At 41.2% G+C, this 17,957-nt stretch overlaps 1 protein-coding gene across 1 annotated transcript in view; it reads left to right on the top strand.

Moving 5' to 3' along the window:
- The first annotated feature begins 288 nt into the window (after positions 1-288).
- LOC126474534 (inactive pancreatic lipase-related protein 1-like) overlaps positions 289-17,957 on the top strand; it is a 102,694-nt gene continuing 85,025 nt past the window's right edge. The window contains exons 1-4 of the mRNA XM_050102006.1: positions 289-332; positions 415-563; positions 689-940; positions 1,016-1,207. Of these exons, the coding sequence (XP_049957963.1) occupies positions 289-332; positions 415-563; positions 689-940; positions 1,016-1,207 (637 nt within the window). The remainder of the gene's footprint in view (positions 333-414; positions 564-688; positions 941-1,015; positions 1,208-17,957) is intronic.

Raw genomic sequence — 17,957 nt, 5'->3', positions numbered from 1 at the left:
TCGCAAGTAAGTACACTTACTCGCATAGCACAATTTAAATTAATGTACTGGATGCATTTAAAAGTAGTTTATGTACTCAGACAAAAGCAAATGTAAGTATTCTCAGAAATTTTATTCGTACTAGAAGAAATATTTCTTCATGGCAATATCTTACTTATAGAATCACGTTCGCCCAATTTTAACGTACAACGAGTGTATTGTAATAAATATGTTCCAGTTGCGGAGGCACAGTGGTGGTTACCGTCGGGGCTGTTTGGTAGATTATTTGAAAACTGTTTGAGTCCGCCCATGGAATGTCCCAACGAGGATATAAAATTTTTCTTGTACACGAGGTAACTCGCATTCCTTCTTGTACATCCACTGATCACATTAAACTTATCTAGAATTACCAATGAAATACCTTTCTTTTTCCAGAGAAACACAAGATTCGCCTCACTTACTTGATGTAAATGATCCATCCTCATTTAAGTCTGCTGGATTTGTGAAAGGAAAACCTCTTAAGATTCTCATACATGGATACACTGGTCATCGTGACTTTTCTCCAAATACAGAAATACGTCCGGGTAAGTACGTTAGTAACAGTCTCACGGCGGAAGCATCCAAGATATCGTTCGCATGTCACATTTCTACTGTCACTCGTATTATTTCCGAAAGTTTCTCATTCAGTATTTTAACACGGGGATTGCAGCATACCTGCAGAATGGGGAATACAACGTAATCTCAGTTGATTACGGCCCTCTCGCACGAGAGCCGTGCTACATACAAGCTGCTTACAATACGCCGTTGGTTGGGAAGTGTACAGCGCAGTTACTTGATAAACTCATCGATGACGGAATAGTACCACTGTCAGATGTACACGTCATTGGCTTCAGTTTAGGAGCACAAGTGGCCGGGCAAGTTGGACAATACTTGAAATCAGGAAAACTCCCTCGTCTTACAGGTAAATACCCTTATACGGACATTCCAGTGAATCTTTTAAAGACTCTATTAATACATAAATGCGTTACCATAACAGGTCTTGACCCAGCAATGCCATTATTTGCAACTCCTTGGAAATCCAACAAGCTGGATTCCACAGACGCTGTCTTTGTTGACGTTATACACACGAATGCAGGCTCTAAAGGAAAGATTGATGCAAGTGGCGATGTGGACTTTTATACGAACGGTGGATTCCAGCAACCAGGATGTGACGCACCAGGAATTCCTAGTAAGTACTCCAGCTTTTTCAGTATGTAAAGCTGGGCATTTTATACTGTGTTCACATGAAATTTGCTCTTCTAAATCGCAAGTGAAATATTCTGACAGTGCATCTCACCAAAGATACAGGAAAAGCTGCTTATCGTTGTAGTAGCATATGCGAGTTTTTTCTCTGAAGTTCCGAGAAGCTATGAACTTCAGGTAGTAGTAGTAGTAGTAGCAGGATTCTAAGGGACTCGAAGCTCCCGTGCGTATCTCACATGATTCCTCCAGATGCTCCTGTCTTCTGTAGCCTCTTGGCAGTTATTTATTCCCAATCTTTCGGATATGCAATCAGTTTCACTTTGCCAAGTACTCCTGGGTCTCCCCCTTGATCTTTTGTCAGGTGGCTTCTTCCTGAATATTCTTAACACAATTTGGTCTTCTTTCATTTTCATCAGATGCATTTATTATGTTTACTATCGTTGGTTGTTGTGATAGCTCGTGTATTTCTACGTTGTCTTCTCTTCTAGCATTGTGATTCATTGTCATAATATGGACCAAAGATTTTTCTATGAACTTTATTCTCAAACACTTGTAAATGGTGGTGTTCTGTTTTCAATAGGCTTCATGTTTCTGTCCATAGATTAGAACTGGTATGATGAATGTATTATGTAACTTTATTTTAGTTTTCCTAGTCAGCAGTTTGGACCCTAAGAGATTTTGTATTGCATAATAGGCTCAGTTAGCATTTTGCAGTCTCGCTTTTATTTCTACCTGTCTCTGACTTTGTTCATCTATCATTGATGCCAGAAATTTGAACTGTTCAACACGCTCGAATTTGTGTTCAGCCAATATTAGATATGATTGGTTATCCCACTGATCTCTACATCTTTGAACTATCGTGTATTTCGTTTTTTCGTCATTTACTTTCAGGCCATGTCTTGATGCTTCTGTTGCTCCACAAAGAATTGTCTAATCTCTATTTCGCTGTTTCCAATGAGCGCTACGTCATCTGCGTATGCTTGGATGGAGAGGATTGTGACGAATGTAAGAGGACACGACAGCTGCAAATCACTGCAGAACTGAATGTCGCACTCGCGAGCCCTGTCAGCGCCAAAACAATACGAAGGTAGCTGCATGAGCAGGGAAATGCAGAGTGAGCTGGAATCGTAAAATCACTCGTCACTGGTGCAAATGCTCGTAACAGGAAAACGTTGTGCCGAAGCCATAGAACCTGGACTATGGTACAGTGAAAAAAATTCATTTGGTCGGGTGAGCCTTGTTTCACCTTCCGGTCAAGTTTACGTCGCAGGAGTGAAACACGAGGATGATTTAAGTAGTCATATCATGGTATTCCAAGTGCCCAATGGTTACTCTGGAAGGTCACTTTACCGTTAAGGGCTATATGGCCATTTTGGCTGATGGTACAACGTTTATTCACCAATGGTGACGCTCTATTCCAAGACGGCAGGGTCCCTGTTCACACAGTTCGCATCGCTAGGACTGGTTTTGTGTACACGAGGATGAACTGTCGCTTCTACCCTGCCACCGCAGTCACCAAACCTCAATATATTAGGCCTGTGTAATATATTGAGCCTATGTAGTCTATTTTGCAGTGAAGGATAGTGATCGCTATCCATCCCCATCATCGTTACCTGAGCTTTCCACCGTTTTGCAGGAAGAACAGCATAAGATTCCTTTGAAAACCGTACGGGACCTATATTCGCCAGTTTTGAGACGATTGGCGGCTGTTCTGATTGTCAACAGGTTTCCTACGCTGTATTAGGAATTTAAAAGTGTGATTTTGGTGTTTCAATATTTTTCTCCGTATGACCCCTAACTGTTGTTGTGTAGAAAGGAACAGGTCTTCCATACATTTATAAACGCCATCTCAACTGAAGGTGAGCGTGCAATCTGCCGTATTTTCTCAGATACGATATGATATGTTAGCTTTTTAGTTATTTAGCTACATGTTTCACTGATCGCCTTGCTTGACACATCGTAATAACGTGGAAGGAGTCAGTTTACTGAGTATTTGAATATGGCTGTGTCATGGTCTTCTACAGATGATATCACGTAACAGGAACGATATTTATTTTTGTAGCACAAGTACATATATAACATTTTCCCCGAAATAAGCTACACGTTTATAAATGAAAATCCTACCGTGGAAATAGCTTTGCCGTCTCTCAGGCATTTAATCCCTACTCTTGGGTATGTTATCAAAAAATTTTGGTAGTAGCTTTACTCATCGCTTTCCGAAGTAAAGTCAGTTTCATTGGAGAATAGTTAAAGCCATTTTTCCTTCTAGTATTATAATGAACCTTTTAACCCCTGACTTTTTTCCCACAAAAGTTTAGTAACTTGCGTTATTCATTAGAAAACATTTATTTACACTATAAGGTTCAAAAATATATTGCTTTACTCACTATATGCAAATGATAGGATGTACTACAAGTAGTACATAAGGTTTCAAGTGGAGTAAATTTTTACATACAAGCACTTATTCTTTTGTTGTCTCGTTTTCCTTTGTACACTGTTTCACACAAGAAAGTCATTGTTCAAATGTCTTTATCACTAATCATGGCAAAATATGGAAATGATTTATGTTGTCACTAATTTCTTTCATTGTTTAGGTACTGTTTCTAGTGATTACAGAAGGACTTGAAGCACTTGTTCATTAAACATAAAAGATATCACACTTTTCACACTTGAGTTTTACCTTCAGGCTACACATTTCTTTCTCCCACTTCCTTGATTGTTCACTGCTTTTGGCCAGTGTCCCACATTGTCAGATCAGATACCATCTGTACCCCCCGCACAGTAATAATACACAACTGTGGTGTCTCCAGTTACAGCAAAAGCTCCAGTCAGTTCAGATTTGAGAGATGCAGCTTTTCTTGGCAGACAATGAAATCATAAATCAGTCCACTCTCACCACACAGAATGTAACATTCCACCCCCTCCCCGCCAAGAATGTGTCTTACCATTTACATAATTCTCCACGTTCAAAGATCCTCTGAAAGGAGTAATTTGCTCATCAATACACACATTCTTTTCAAGATGGAAATCATGGCATCTTGACTTTAAGCAATCAATGATAGGTCTAACATTCCGTAGTCTATCGTTATTGTTGCCTGGTTCGTCAGGTGCTAAATACAGGCTTTCCAATCAGTTAGCTGGCATCTGGTCAGTAACCGATGGAGTGTGTGACAATGAATTTCTAAATCATCTTTTAAAATGCTATTGCCCATGTTTCTAACATAGTAGTTGTTTGTACGAAAAGCATTAGTTTTGTAGAGATCCTCTGGATTATATCTTCTAAAATATTCATACGGTGTGTAAACATCCTTCTCGTTGTCTCGCTATGGTGTTCTAAGGGCAAACATTGTTACGTCAGTTCTCGATGTCTTTTACTTCCGATTTCTCATGCACAGGTACGTGCTTCACATGATTACTCCATTGTGACGTTTTGTCGTCAATATTGACACCCCTAGCAATTTCTTCTGTCTCAAGGAAGCTGCAGTAGGTGTAATATCATCAGCTCCCACAATTGGAAAACAGTAGACCTTCAGGAGGGGATCCAGGTGTTTTCTTTTTCCTTTTTTGTATTTGGGGAGAGGGTGGAGAATTTGACGAAATCGTAAAACGTAATAATCGGAACTAAAGTAATATATTCACAAGCATTATAACGACTTTAACACATAAACAATGACAAAATGGCTCTTATAGAAGAAGGTGAAGAGGCTTCTTAGACATTTCACACAGCACTTCATCAGTTATTATTTCTATATTTTTGTGAATATATATCAAGACCAGTCCATTTAATCTGTCTACCCCTTTGTGCTCCTTAAGTAAGTCTTGAAATACCACGATGTTGAGAACAAATGTCCTGATGTTGCTGTAGTTACCAGCACTGTGCAGAAAAGTTCTAGATTCTTATGAGCGCAGGAAAAAATAATTTCATTACATATATTTAAAGATATAACAGAAGGTCAGTAAGTGAATATCTGTCTGATTAAGGGAATTTCGTCTCCCACCTTCGGTTCTTCGAAGAAAGTCTCTGGTGATGCATCAACATCATCAGGCCACTAATTTACTACTGCATCAAAAATCATCACAGCCATTCTCAACACTGTGAATAATGACCTATTACTGTCAGTTGTTAAAGTACGAGATGAACCAATTGTGAGCTACTCCCCATATTCCATAATGGTCTAACTTCTGGAGCAATATTTTGTGATCAACACAATCAAACGCCTTAGTTAAATCAAAAAAATATTCCTAGTGTCCGAAACCTTTTGTTCAACACATCCAGTACTTCACAGAGAAAAGAGAATAAAGCATTTTCAGTTGTTAAACGACTTCTAAACCCGAACTGTACATTTGATAGCAAATTGTATGGCATAAAAAGATCAACTATTCTTACATACACAACCTTTTCAATAACTTTAGCAAACACTGAAGGTATAGAAATAGGTCTAAAATTATCTACATTATTGTTGAATTGTGTGTTAGGAAATGTAAAAACTGAGTCTTACTGTGATTTAGCGTTAGTTTATATTCTACAAGCCATGAACTTACGTCATGAGCTGCCTTTTTATAAAGAGCGCTTTACTACTGAGTACTTCAATCCTTAAGGAAACTGACCATTCCTAAACGAAAAATTATAAATATGGTTAAATACAGGGTTAACACGAGCAGTACTTTAGTATTTTGCTAGGCACTTTTTTTTTTTTTGCACTATCATGCACAAAATTTGTATTGAAGTCACCACATATAACTAATTTCTGGTACTTCCTACAATGTTAATCAAGAACCCTCTCTAGCTTGAGCAGAAATGCTCTGAAGTCAGAGTTAGGGGACCTATAAACAACAACAATCAGAAGTCTGGCTCCACTAAATTCAACTGCCCGTGGATAACATTCAAATAATTGTTCACTGCAGTGCCGTGATACGTCTATGGAGTCAAATGGAATACTGTTTTTTACGCACATGCCCGCTCCCCCACCCAGCAAGAAACTCCTTGAAAAATAGCCAGCTAATCTGTATCCTGGTAAAGGAAGCCTCTGAATTGTCAAATTATTTAAGTGGTGTTCCGACATACCAGTAATTTCAGAGTCAACATCTATAAGCAGTTCACTAACTTTATCTCTAATACCTCTTATATTCTGATGAAATATGTTAATTCCTTCTCTATTTGGAAACATGACGTCCTCTGAACGTGAGCCCTTAGTTAGAGGGTCTTCCTTTAAGCAGGTACACCTATCAGCTGACTTAAATCTAAAAAAGGTGCGGCTCTAACACCAACTACTACAGGAATTTTTCCATGAGTGATCCCACCACCACCCACTACTCTGTCACCTATAAGCTTCCCATACCCATTGAGGTGCAGGCCATGCCTAGTGAAACACGATCTACCGATAGACCCAACTGGCACCACTGAAATATGACCCATGCCCTCTATCATCAGCGCCCTCCCCAGCCCAGTTTTAACGCGTCTAACAGCCGCATTAAGATGAGGCCGATCATGACGCTGGAACAGTTGCACGAAATGCACATCAATGCCACCAGTTTGAGTAGCTATCTTTGCCAGGTCACCACCTACATCATATTCCCCGTTCCTATCAAAACTGTTCCCTGCTCCACCCACTATCACTGTCTGATCCTCCTTCGTAAAATTCCTACATAGCTCCCCTATGGTATATATCACCTCAGCCAACCCTACACTAGGCTTCACAATGCTGGTGACCTGGTACTCATTCCCCAACACTTCCTGCAACTGCTGGCCCACACCTCTACTGTATGAACTACCTAGCAACAGAATCTTCACCTTTCTATTTGACTTTGCAACTAACCTAGGCCTCCTAATTGCTGAGGAGTGCTGCATGTTCCCTACATCTACAGCTACGAGAGGCTCCTCTCCACTCTGACAGTTGCTCAAATCTATTGCATAAACGCAAAGTATAACTGTTTGAATACCTCCTCCTCCTAGCTGCCGTCTTGCCAACTGCCAGTTCCCATCCCCCACCACCCTTCACCCTCCACAACCTATCTAGTTTCTCCTTTGCTCTTTGTAACTGCACCTGAAGGGTACAGATCTTACGCTCCTGCTCCTCTATCAACTTATTTCTACAACAGATTCAGCATTCCCAGGAGAGGATCTCGCTAGAATGCCCATTGTCTTCCCCACTGCATCCCCCCCCCCTTCACTCCAATGAAAATACTTTGAACAAATCCTACATCGTAACCCACTACTCACAAACCTACGACAGAGCCCGCACTTCTCACTCACGGTAAAATTTCACAGTTACTGAAAAAACTATACATCTACGTTACCTAAGTTCGATTACACCAGTAGAACTATTTAAAGAACTAACAATAGTGGTCTCGAAATTCTCTGTCTACTAAGAAAGCAGCTACTTGTATTAATACTACTACGCCACAGCTAATACCAATACCAACAAAAATTCACAAAATTATTAGCTAAAACCAAAAATTCAAGCTGCCACTGGAACACTCAATGAAGTTAAAACATTGAATGAAAATTTTACTGAACTATTTCACTAGAAACTGAAAACTAAAGCACGAAATTTACTAAACGACTTCAACGCACAGAAAACTCTAAAAAACACAGCGGGCGAACGTTGCCAAAAGTTTATTATATCGTTATTTCGCCACAAACAGCACGAAACACCGCTGAAAACAACTATGCCCCTTATTCCCTCCTCCCCCCCCCCTCCCCCCCCTCCCCCCCCCCCCCCATGCAACCGCCGCTACAGACCTTATTGTTTCAAATTGGTTTTCCTCATTCTTCTCCATCGGAGACACAGTCCAGATCAAATATCAGTATTTTGCAATTGCTGTAGCGAACTTCTAGTTCAGCACCGGATAATGGTGTGTACTTGTCAATGTGTTTTACTCGACTTGGATCCACTGGACAGCCTACACACCGCATAAAGGGTAGAATTGGAAATATGAAACAGTAGTCACTAGTTTCCACACTTGAAAATGATAATGGAATCAACTGTTATTTCTTTGATGGTATCCACCCAGAAACTTGACACACTCTTGGTTTTCACTCAGTATTTCCAGAAAAATTGCTCCATAAACGCCAGATATTACGAAAACAGAGCAAACACTCAGCTGTTAATCACAAATAATGTTTTATATAAAGTAGATTCGTTAAGTACTGTGGACAATATATATTCACAAATTTTAACTCCTGAGACCTGTTATCCTACATTAAATACATCCTGTTTGATATGAACATAAATAGGCGCTACTCTTACAGGGCTTTTCTGACATAACTGTGCTATGACTTAATTAACGCTATTTCACTCCTATTTTTGAATAAAAATATTGCCGATAAACGCTACAAGTACTTCAATATGCAATATAAACTATAAGCTTACCGGGAGGAGCTACGATTCTGTACACCGTATTGATTTCTGTTGGTGTGTTCAAGACAGGCAGCTGTTGTTACACTCTCTGCCAGTTTGTCAAGTGGAAATGTTACTATATTCAGAACACCCCAGTGCTCAAGTCTCCCAGAGTACTGAACAAAGAAATAATTATTTGTTAAGTGACCCACTTTATTTAGTACGTCAGAGCTGAAAGTGTTAAGGGTATCATTATTCTTTATGAAGTATAATAAATTATTTACAACAAATTTCACAAGAGATCATATGTAGTGTTACTTTGATGCTCTAATTGAAGCATCTAAGTTCTAAATAGTTGTTTACACGACGATCAAAGGTGAGAGCTACAATTCTGGCGATTAAAATTGCAGCACCACGAAGGCAGCCTGCAACATACGTCAAATTCGCATGAAGTGTTCGGATATGCAAATGATTAATGTTTCAGTGCAACCGCAGAAAGTGATGGGAGTAACGCCATTTACAATCTGTACATAAGGAAACATTAACCAACACCTTCATTCCAAAGATGTTTTTTGTGGGATAATCTGTTATACATCACGTAATAAGGACAAATGTCTATTTCCACACGTCTGAATTCGACAGCGGCAGTGACGTAGTCTACGGAAACTGCAGTTCATCGGTCGACAATATGGCTGCTCTTATTGGTAGGGATCAGACAACTGTCAAATAAATACGCTATGGAATCAGAATGGCCCCAGACAACCAGTCTCAGAGAGGACAGACATGTTGTTCAGTCGGTCATGTGGAATCATACAACCTCGTCATGTATTTCGTTTGCAACAACACAAGTTCCCACACAGTCAACACAGTCAATGCGACGACGTCTGGAGCCCTATGAACTATAAACACGACAGTCATCGATGGGGCTTCCCTTGACACGCCAGCAGAGAGAGGCATTGCTACAGTGGTGGACCATACAAGGGCAACATTGGACCCAGGAGCAACCCATATCATCATTTTGGACGTGTCTGCCTTCTTCGTACCGCATCATGATAGACTCACCCGTGTTTCAAGGTTCTGAGGACAACGATCGTTGCTAAATAGTATTTATCTTTATCATAAGGTGCTGGGACCTGACATGATGGAATACACGAATCAGAATATGTTTGAACCTACTTTTTTTGAAAGTGTACATACGAAGTCAACAATCCACTATCAGCGGTGGTCCTTTCTTGGACTGGCTCGACATTATCTGCAGGTAACTCCATGGCTGGTGCTGCTGTCAGTTTTTGAGCAAGGCAGTTGCCCTTCACACGTCCACGTCGTACGAGCAACGAAGCGTGATTCATTTTCTATGGAGCAAGGGACGAACGCCCATCGAAACAGACACACAGCCCACTTTTTGGAAAAAGTGTCTCGCTTTGAGAAGTGTGAAGCAGCGGTGGTGGTGGTGTGAGTTCGTATAAGACCGTGAAGACTTGCATGACAATTAGCGTTCGGGTTGGCCATGTTCGTCGCTGACTGACAACATTTCCCACGTGGATGCAATGCTGAAATCAGATCGGCTTGTGCAGCTCAAGGACACTTCCCAGGGGATTGGCATTTTGTATGGGAGCGTTTATCACATCGTTCATGAGTCATTAGAGTATCGGAAGGTTTCATGTCAGTGGGTGGCTAAACAGCTGGATGACACGATGAAAGGCAAGCGAATGATTGCTTCACTCAATTACCTGCGACAGTATCTCAGGAGGTTACAGTTTCCAGGACCGCATTGCTACTGGCGATGAAACGTTGATATCGCATTTCATGCCAGAATCGACGCACCAGAGCACTGAGTGGAAAACATCCAGGCTCACCTGTGACAAAAAATTGCGTTCAGTACCATCTGATGGGAAAGTGGTGTTAAACGGTCTTCTCGAATCGCCGCTAGGTGCACCCATCAATGCCAGTCGTTAATGTTCGACACTTTCATGGCTCAAATGTCTCTTAGCACTATGGGACTTAACATCTAAGGTCATCAGTCCCCTAGAACTTAAAACTACTTAAACCTAACTAACCTATGGACATCACACACATCCATGCCCGAGGCAGGATTCGAACCTGCGTCCGTAGCAGTCCCACGGTTCCGGACTGCAGCGCCTAGAACCGCACGATCACTGCGGCCGGCTCACACTTTCATGCCTGCACGCCTCCATCAGGAATATGCCTCTAGGTTTTCCCCGTGTGGACAATGTGGTTATCCTACACGACAATGCGAAGTCACATGTTGCAATCAGAACCGCCAAGCTCTGGTAATTTCAGTGGAAGAGTGTAAACCACCGACCATCCAGTCCGGACCTCGCCTCTTCTTATTGCCAAGTTTTCGGTCCGCTAAAGAAGTTCCATGCAGCAGAGCTGTTCACTTGCAACGACAAGCCAAGACAGCAGTCCAACAGTGGTTCAACAGTCGTCCGGACGAATTATACCACAGGCATATCTTAAATTTAGTCCTGCGATGGGGCGCATGTCCGAAATCGGGCGGGTTCTATGTGGGTAGCTTGGCTGCAAAAACGGCTAACTGCATGATAAGCGAAACTGAGAGAATCGCGAAAAACTCGTCCCATCCAAATTAATAAAAACTCATTTCTTTTTTAAAAATAAGTAAAAAACAATTAATTACTCTGTATTAATGGATGAAAGTTGTCGTTTTGTTTTATACATTAAAATCTTAAGTGTAATATTGACTTGGTGGATTTCGCACCCGATTTTTACAGAAAGGGCGGCCGGAGTGGCCGAGTGGTTCTAGGTGCTACAGTCTGGAACCGCGCGACCGCTACGTCGCAGGTTCGAATCCTACCTCGGTCACTGGTGTTTGTGATGTCCTTAGGTTAGTTAGGTTTAAGTGGTTCTAAATTCTAGGGGACTGATGACCTCAGAAGTTAAGTCCCATAGTGACATCCATGACCTTAGAAGTTAAGTCCCATAGTGCTCAGAGCCATTTGAACAAATTTTATACAGAAAGCAGGTTTTGCAAACGTATCTACACAACTGCAAAACAAACATTCGGTTGCAAAACCCGCTATTCGGTGATATGTTAGGAATGACAAAGGGATGGAATTTAATTATTGCGAATATGAACAGAATACATTCCATTTTGAAGGGAAGTCTGAAAAATCTACAAAACTACTAAACAAACACATGAAAGTGACATTATTTTACCTGAAAAAACTGACTTACTTACCGTCAAAAAGAGGAAAAAAATGAATGTTCAACATTAGGTTTAAAAAAATACACAATCGTGCTTTCGACATCACAAATAGTGTAGAAAATAAAATAAACTCCAAATTGTATCTTAGTAAAACATTGACAAAATATTACAAAATGAAGAATCTGGTGGAAAGTTGCATCTTTGTTTTAAATAGCGACAAAAAATTCTTCCTTTTAAGTGACCTCAACCTCAGCTCTGTCCACCAACTAAAAATCGCCTGCAGCTTCTTTCTCGTTCTGAGGCTTGACGGCAGCAGGAGCAACTCTAGGGGTGCCTTCCTACTCGTCGAACACCTCGGGAGAATTTGATGTTGTCGCTGGTCGCCCAGTCTTCACCAAAGTGGAGCTCCAAAAGCTTTTTAACGTCTCTGAGTTTGGCTTCTGAATGTTGTACACCTGCTGTGACTGGTGATGGACCGTTTCCTTTTTTTCCCCTCTTCAGGATGCTCTTCCCCTCTCCAGCTTTAAAATTGTGGAAGAACTCCCCACGAACTAGGAAAATTTTCTTGCTTTTGCTTTCCATGAACGCGGTTTTTTTTGTCTTTTTGAGTCTTCTGCGTACTCTTTTCAGTTTTGAACAGGGTATTCTTTTTTGTCCTAGACGCACTACCATCGCAAATTTTCCAGTGCACTGAACGTATAAAGATTGGTTTTCAATGACGCTCAACTTGCGAAGTTGTCTTTTGATGTTACCAGAAATCCTGTCAGGAGGGATGAACGAGTGGCTCACTATTGGGAATCGCAGTTCTATTAGTTCCAGCTTGTTAGGAGCTTCGAGAAGAAACCAGTGACATAACATGTTAATCATCGCCCTGTTTTCATTCTGACCCCCACATCCATCGGAAAACAACAGAAGTTTTTTCGCTCCTTCGAAGTGAGTTAATCTGTGGTGAACCATTGACGCAATTTGGTTTTATTCTTTGCTATATTCATGTTCCAATCAAATGTGCAAAAACATAGTGACGGTGTTCTGGGGGAAATCTGAGCATCCCTCAAACAGTAAAATTTTAAAGGTACATTTGATGGGAATAATAGGCTGCTTGGTCTGGCACCTTTCATAGTACTCAATTCTTTTGACAATCGTAGCCGAGAGTTATTTCACCCTCGTTATTCTATCTCGGCTTTGTGTAGGTCATATCAGCTCTCATTTTGAGGATTTTGAGCTGTGTTTGCAGATATCGAGCAGGTATCAACATATAATGCACCGCAGCCAGTAATAAAATCTTGGCGGAAAATGATTATGTAGTAATTGCATTTGACATTTCCAGGGTCTCTTCACACAACATGGTCCACATCTTCGTTATGCTCAGTTCGCTATTTACGAGGGGCGTTTGAAAAGTCCGTGCAAAAATAAAAACTACTTACGTGTTTATTTTTCGACATAGTCTCCTTTTAGACTTATGCACTTTGTCCAACGCTACTCCAATTTGTTGATCCCTTACGAATAATAGGAATTGTCAAAGTCTGCAAAATAGCTATTAGTTGCTGCAATCACATCCTCGTTTGAATAAAATCTTTGTTCCGCCAGCCATTTCTTCAAATTGGAGAACAAATAGTAGTCCGATGGAGCCAAGTCTGGAGAATAGGGGGGATGTGGAACGAGTTGGAATCCTATTTCCATTAATTTTGCGACCACAACTGCTGAGGTGTGTTCTGGTGCATTGTCGTGAAGGAAAAGGACTTTTTTGCGGTCCAATCGCCGGCGTTTTTTCTTGTAGCTCGGTTTTCAAACGGTCCAATAACGATGAATAATATGCCCCTGTAATAGTTATACCATTTTTCAGATAGCCGATGAGGATTATCCCTTGTGAATCCCAAAAGACATTCGCCATAACCTTTCCGGCCGAAGAACTGGTCTTCGCCTTTTTTGGTGCAGATTCTCCCTTGGCAACCCATTGTTTACATTGTTGTCTGGTCTCAGGAGTATAGTAATGTATCCATATTTCATCCACAGTGACGAAATGACGCTTAAATTCCTGCGGATTCTTCCTGAACAGCAGCAAACCATCCTTGCAGCACTTCACACGATTCCGTTTTTGGTCAAGCGTGAGCAATCGCGGAACCCATCTTGCGGATAGCTTTCTCATGTCCAAATGTTAATGCAAAATATTATGTACCCGTTCATTAGAAATGCCCATAGCACTACCAATCTCACGCACCTTAACTCTTCTGTCATCCGTCACCATATCATGGATTTTATCAATGAATTCTCGAGTCGTAACCTCCACAGGGCGTCCAGAACGTTCAGCATCACTTGTGCCCATATGGCCAGTCCGAAAATTTTGAAACCACTTATAAACTGTTCTAATCGAACGTCCAGGGTCACCATAATGTTTATCAAGCTTCTCTTTGGTCTCCTGAGGCGTTTTGCCTTTCATAAAGCAATGTTTAATCACCACACGAAATTATTCTTCGTCCATTTTTTGACCATCACTCGACTTCCTCGATTCACACGAATGCCAAACACAAAGAAATAGACCGATATGGCTGAAACTTGGTGTGCGTTCTTTTCAAAGATGTTACTAACTAAACATGACCTCAATATGCGCCGGTGGTACCATCTCTCGGACTTTGCACGGATTTTTCAAACGCCCCTCGTAAATAGTCTGTTTGGGTGTTGGTTCCTCGCGTGTAGTAATGTTCTACGGTGATGAACTTATTAATGTGATTTTTCACACACTGTTTCCTCGTTGCATACAGCTTGGTTCTTCTGTCACCTCCCCTTGTCTAAGTGGGAATTGCATCTTCGTCTAAAATTTTGTGGCACAACCAGGTAACCATATCTTTCTTGATTTGTAAAACTGACAAAATGCCGGTTTGCAAACAGCAATATTTTCGATCTCTTCGTCCCTCTTTATAGGTAAAGAAAAGTGGACAGTGATGGTTCGTTTCCTTTTTCCACACTTGCAAGATCTTCTTTCAGTGGATATGATACAGACATATTGACCTTGTAGTTGTTCTGTCACTTTCGGGTTCTTTTCTGGTAAAACGTTAGGTGAATTTCTCGTGCATCTTGCATGGAAAATTCGTTACATCTTAGTATTCCACAGGGATGTTTACAAGCAGGCACTGGCTTAGTATCTGAAACAAAGTCCCATGTTTAAGTACGTAGGAGCACTAAACAGTGACGAGTGGAAGGGGGGGGGGGGGGGGAGCGGACCCAAATTACGGGTCTTCAAAAGTAGGTAGAAGTCTGTACACGCAGATAAAATAAAAGGGATAGTAAGCAGGATGAGTTAAGAAAACAAGTAGTGTAATATAAAGAGGCATGATAAAAACTACGTGATTGGTGGAAAATTTAATTTTTTACTGCAAACACCCTCTCCCTCAGTGGTTGCTTTGCATAAAACCCTCCTCAATGGATAATTCCTGCGAAACTGAAACTGGAAGCAATCTGGCAACAGTGTAATCGTACTGCATAGCACAACTACACGCGATCGCTCGCACTATTTACTGCTCCCTGCGAGATCCACTGCATTTAACACAAATTTCTTTAGTTTGTCTACGCACTAGACTCTTACTTTGTTGTCAGACACTACCAGTTTCAGTTTGTCGGAATTATCCATTAAACTGATCTAACTATGCCACTGTGTAGAGAACAGCACAAATTGTGCCACGAATTTGTTAAGGTTATGTCATAACAGTTAGTGTCAACACAGTTTTCACTGCATAACATTGCTTTGATAATACTTTTCATATTCTTACCTTTCTGTTTTGGAAACGTTTCTCTCCCGCTGATCAGGACACTTCTGTTTCTGGGAGGGACTGTCGTTCTGGTCTTTTGCAACCACTACCATGGGTTCGACTTCTTGCAGGATTCCTGCTATTTCAATTAATTCCACTTCATTTGTATCATCTCCTGAATTTACACCGTCCACAAAATCACTCATTTTCTTCAAAACGCACAAATACGCTAACAAACACCCTGATGAACTGTGCTTACCAGCGTATATTTCGGCAATGCATCGGCAGCGGTAGCTTCGTTGCTGCGTACAGCACACTCAACCTAACTCTGAATAAGAAAAATATACATTCTAATCGTAACAAATTGAAAGGTAGCTTTGTGTGTCTACATTGGTAAGCCTGATGTCATTTGGCGTGTTTTGCATCCGGACATGGCACACTAACCGTCATGCCAATTGAAGTTGCCTTTTTTTCATTTTTTTTTTTTTCAAACGTTGGGCATTTAGCGGGCTTGCATGCGCCCCACACAATTACAGAGCCTCCACCAGCTTGAACAGTCCCCTGTTGATATGTAGGGCCCATGGATTCATAATGTTGTCTCCATACCCGTACACGTCAATCCACTCGATGGAATTTTAATCGAGACTAGTCCGACGGGTTAACATGTTTCCAGTCATCAACAGTCCAATGTCGGTGTTGATGGGTCCAGGCGAGGCATAAAGCTTTGTGTCGTGCAGCCATCAAGGGTACACAAGTGGCCCTTCGGCTCCAAAATCCCATGTTTCGTTGAATGGTTCACACGCTGACACCGATTGATGGCCCCGCATTGAAATCTGCAGCAATTTGCGAAAGGGTTGTACTTCTGTCACAATGAATGATTCTCTTCCATCGTCGTTGGTCTCGTTCTTGCAGGATCTGCTTCCGGCTGCGGCGATGTCGGAGATTTGATGTTTTATCGGATTGCTGATATTCATGATACACGCGTGAAATTGTCATACAGGAGAATCCCCACCTCATCACTACCTCGGAGATGCTGTGTCCCACCACTCGTGCACAGACTATAACACCATGTTCAGACTCACTTAAATCTTGATAACCTGCCATTGTAGCAGCAGTAAGCGATCCAACAACTGCGGCAGACACTTATATAGGTGTTGCCGACCACAATGCCATATTCTGCCTGTTTACATATCTCTGTATTTGAATAAGCATGCCTATACCAGTTTCTTTGGAGCTTCAGTGTGTTTATCATGTGGTAAGGCTAGTGAGCGTGCCTATCTTCGAGATCTCCATGATATTATCTCTCAACAAGATAATGCATGTTGCTCGTGCTGTCCTGATTTCGTCGGTACAAAGGTTGCTCAGCTGCTCTGTCACCCACTGAAAACATGTCGGGCGGGGACTGCCGAGAAACTGGCACGCCAACGCTCGCCCGTTACTACAGTTAATGAATTCAAAACAGAGTTGAAGCAGCATGGACTGGCGTGCCCATATCTGTCATCTAAGCTTAGTTCAACTCGATACCTAGTTGGATTAGAGACAATTTTGCTGCCAGAATGGCTGCATTCTGCACTAAATTTCGTGTCCTTTGTACCAACAAATCATTCACACATTTAATATTACGTTTTTTTTTTGCTGTTACAGTATATACTCACAACAAGTAAAATTTTGTTATTTGCAATCCTTCTGATGCTGCAATTTTAATGGCAATCGGTGTATTATTCTTGTGGCATGTTTTGTGCAAAGGAGGCTTTATTTATTTAAGAAGGCAAATTCAGGTACGTAACTAGGCTGGGCCGTTGCCCCAGGGCTACAGATAGTAGTAAGGGGCCCCTAGCGCCCAAAAATGAAACGGAGGAAAGTAAGGAATAATTAAAATGGAAAAATTAGTAAAAATTTATCAGTCAAGTGAATTATGTTGCAAAGGTTGTTTCGAGAACACTGCAGACATTTCGCTGGGAATCCATTACACATCATCCTTACCGTCTCGATCTCCCCCCATGCAATTTCCAAATTTTTGGAGTCCTGAAGAAAGACATTCATGGCTGTTGATTTTCTTCAGACGAAGAGGTACATGCCTGTGTACAGTCATGGTTCTGAAGGAAACCACAAACATTTTTCCATGAAGTAAGTGTGATAAATGTATTAACGTTTATGGTGATTACTTTTGAAACAACAAACAGTTTACTTTCTTCCTCATGCGTCTCGTTTTCATCTGACTGCCCCTTATACTTGTTGTGTCGGTCAGGAGTTACACAACAATCATGTGCAAATGATACTCACTGCTGTAAATTATGTATCACCGAAATAAAACAAAGCATTAAGCAATGACGAACTAAGTTGAGAGGCCTATGGCGAGCAGTACGACTTGATAGCTAAAACTGGCAGCGAAAGGAATCAACATACTGTTCTCTGGCTACGGTTATTAATGCAATTAAGGTAACGTACGTCATCAATAACACACGT

Source organism: Schistocerca serialis, chromosome 4 (genome assembly GCF_023864345.2).
Source record: "Schistocerca serialis cubense isolate TAMUIC-IGC-003099 chromosome 4, iqSchSeri2.2, whole genome shotgun sequence".
NCBI lineage: Eukaryota > Metazoa > Arthropoda > Insecta > Orthoptera > Acrididae > Schistocerca > Schistocerca serialis.
Note: the sequence above shows the minus strand (reverse complement) of the source record. Positions and strands in the feature narration are given on the sequence as shown.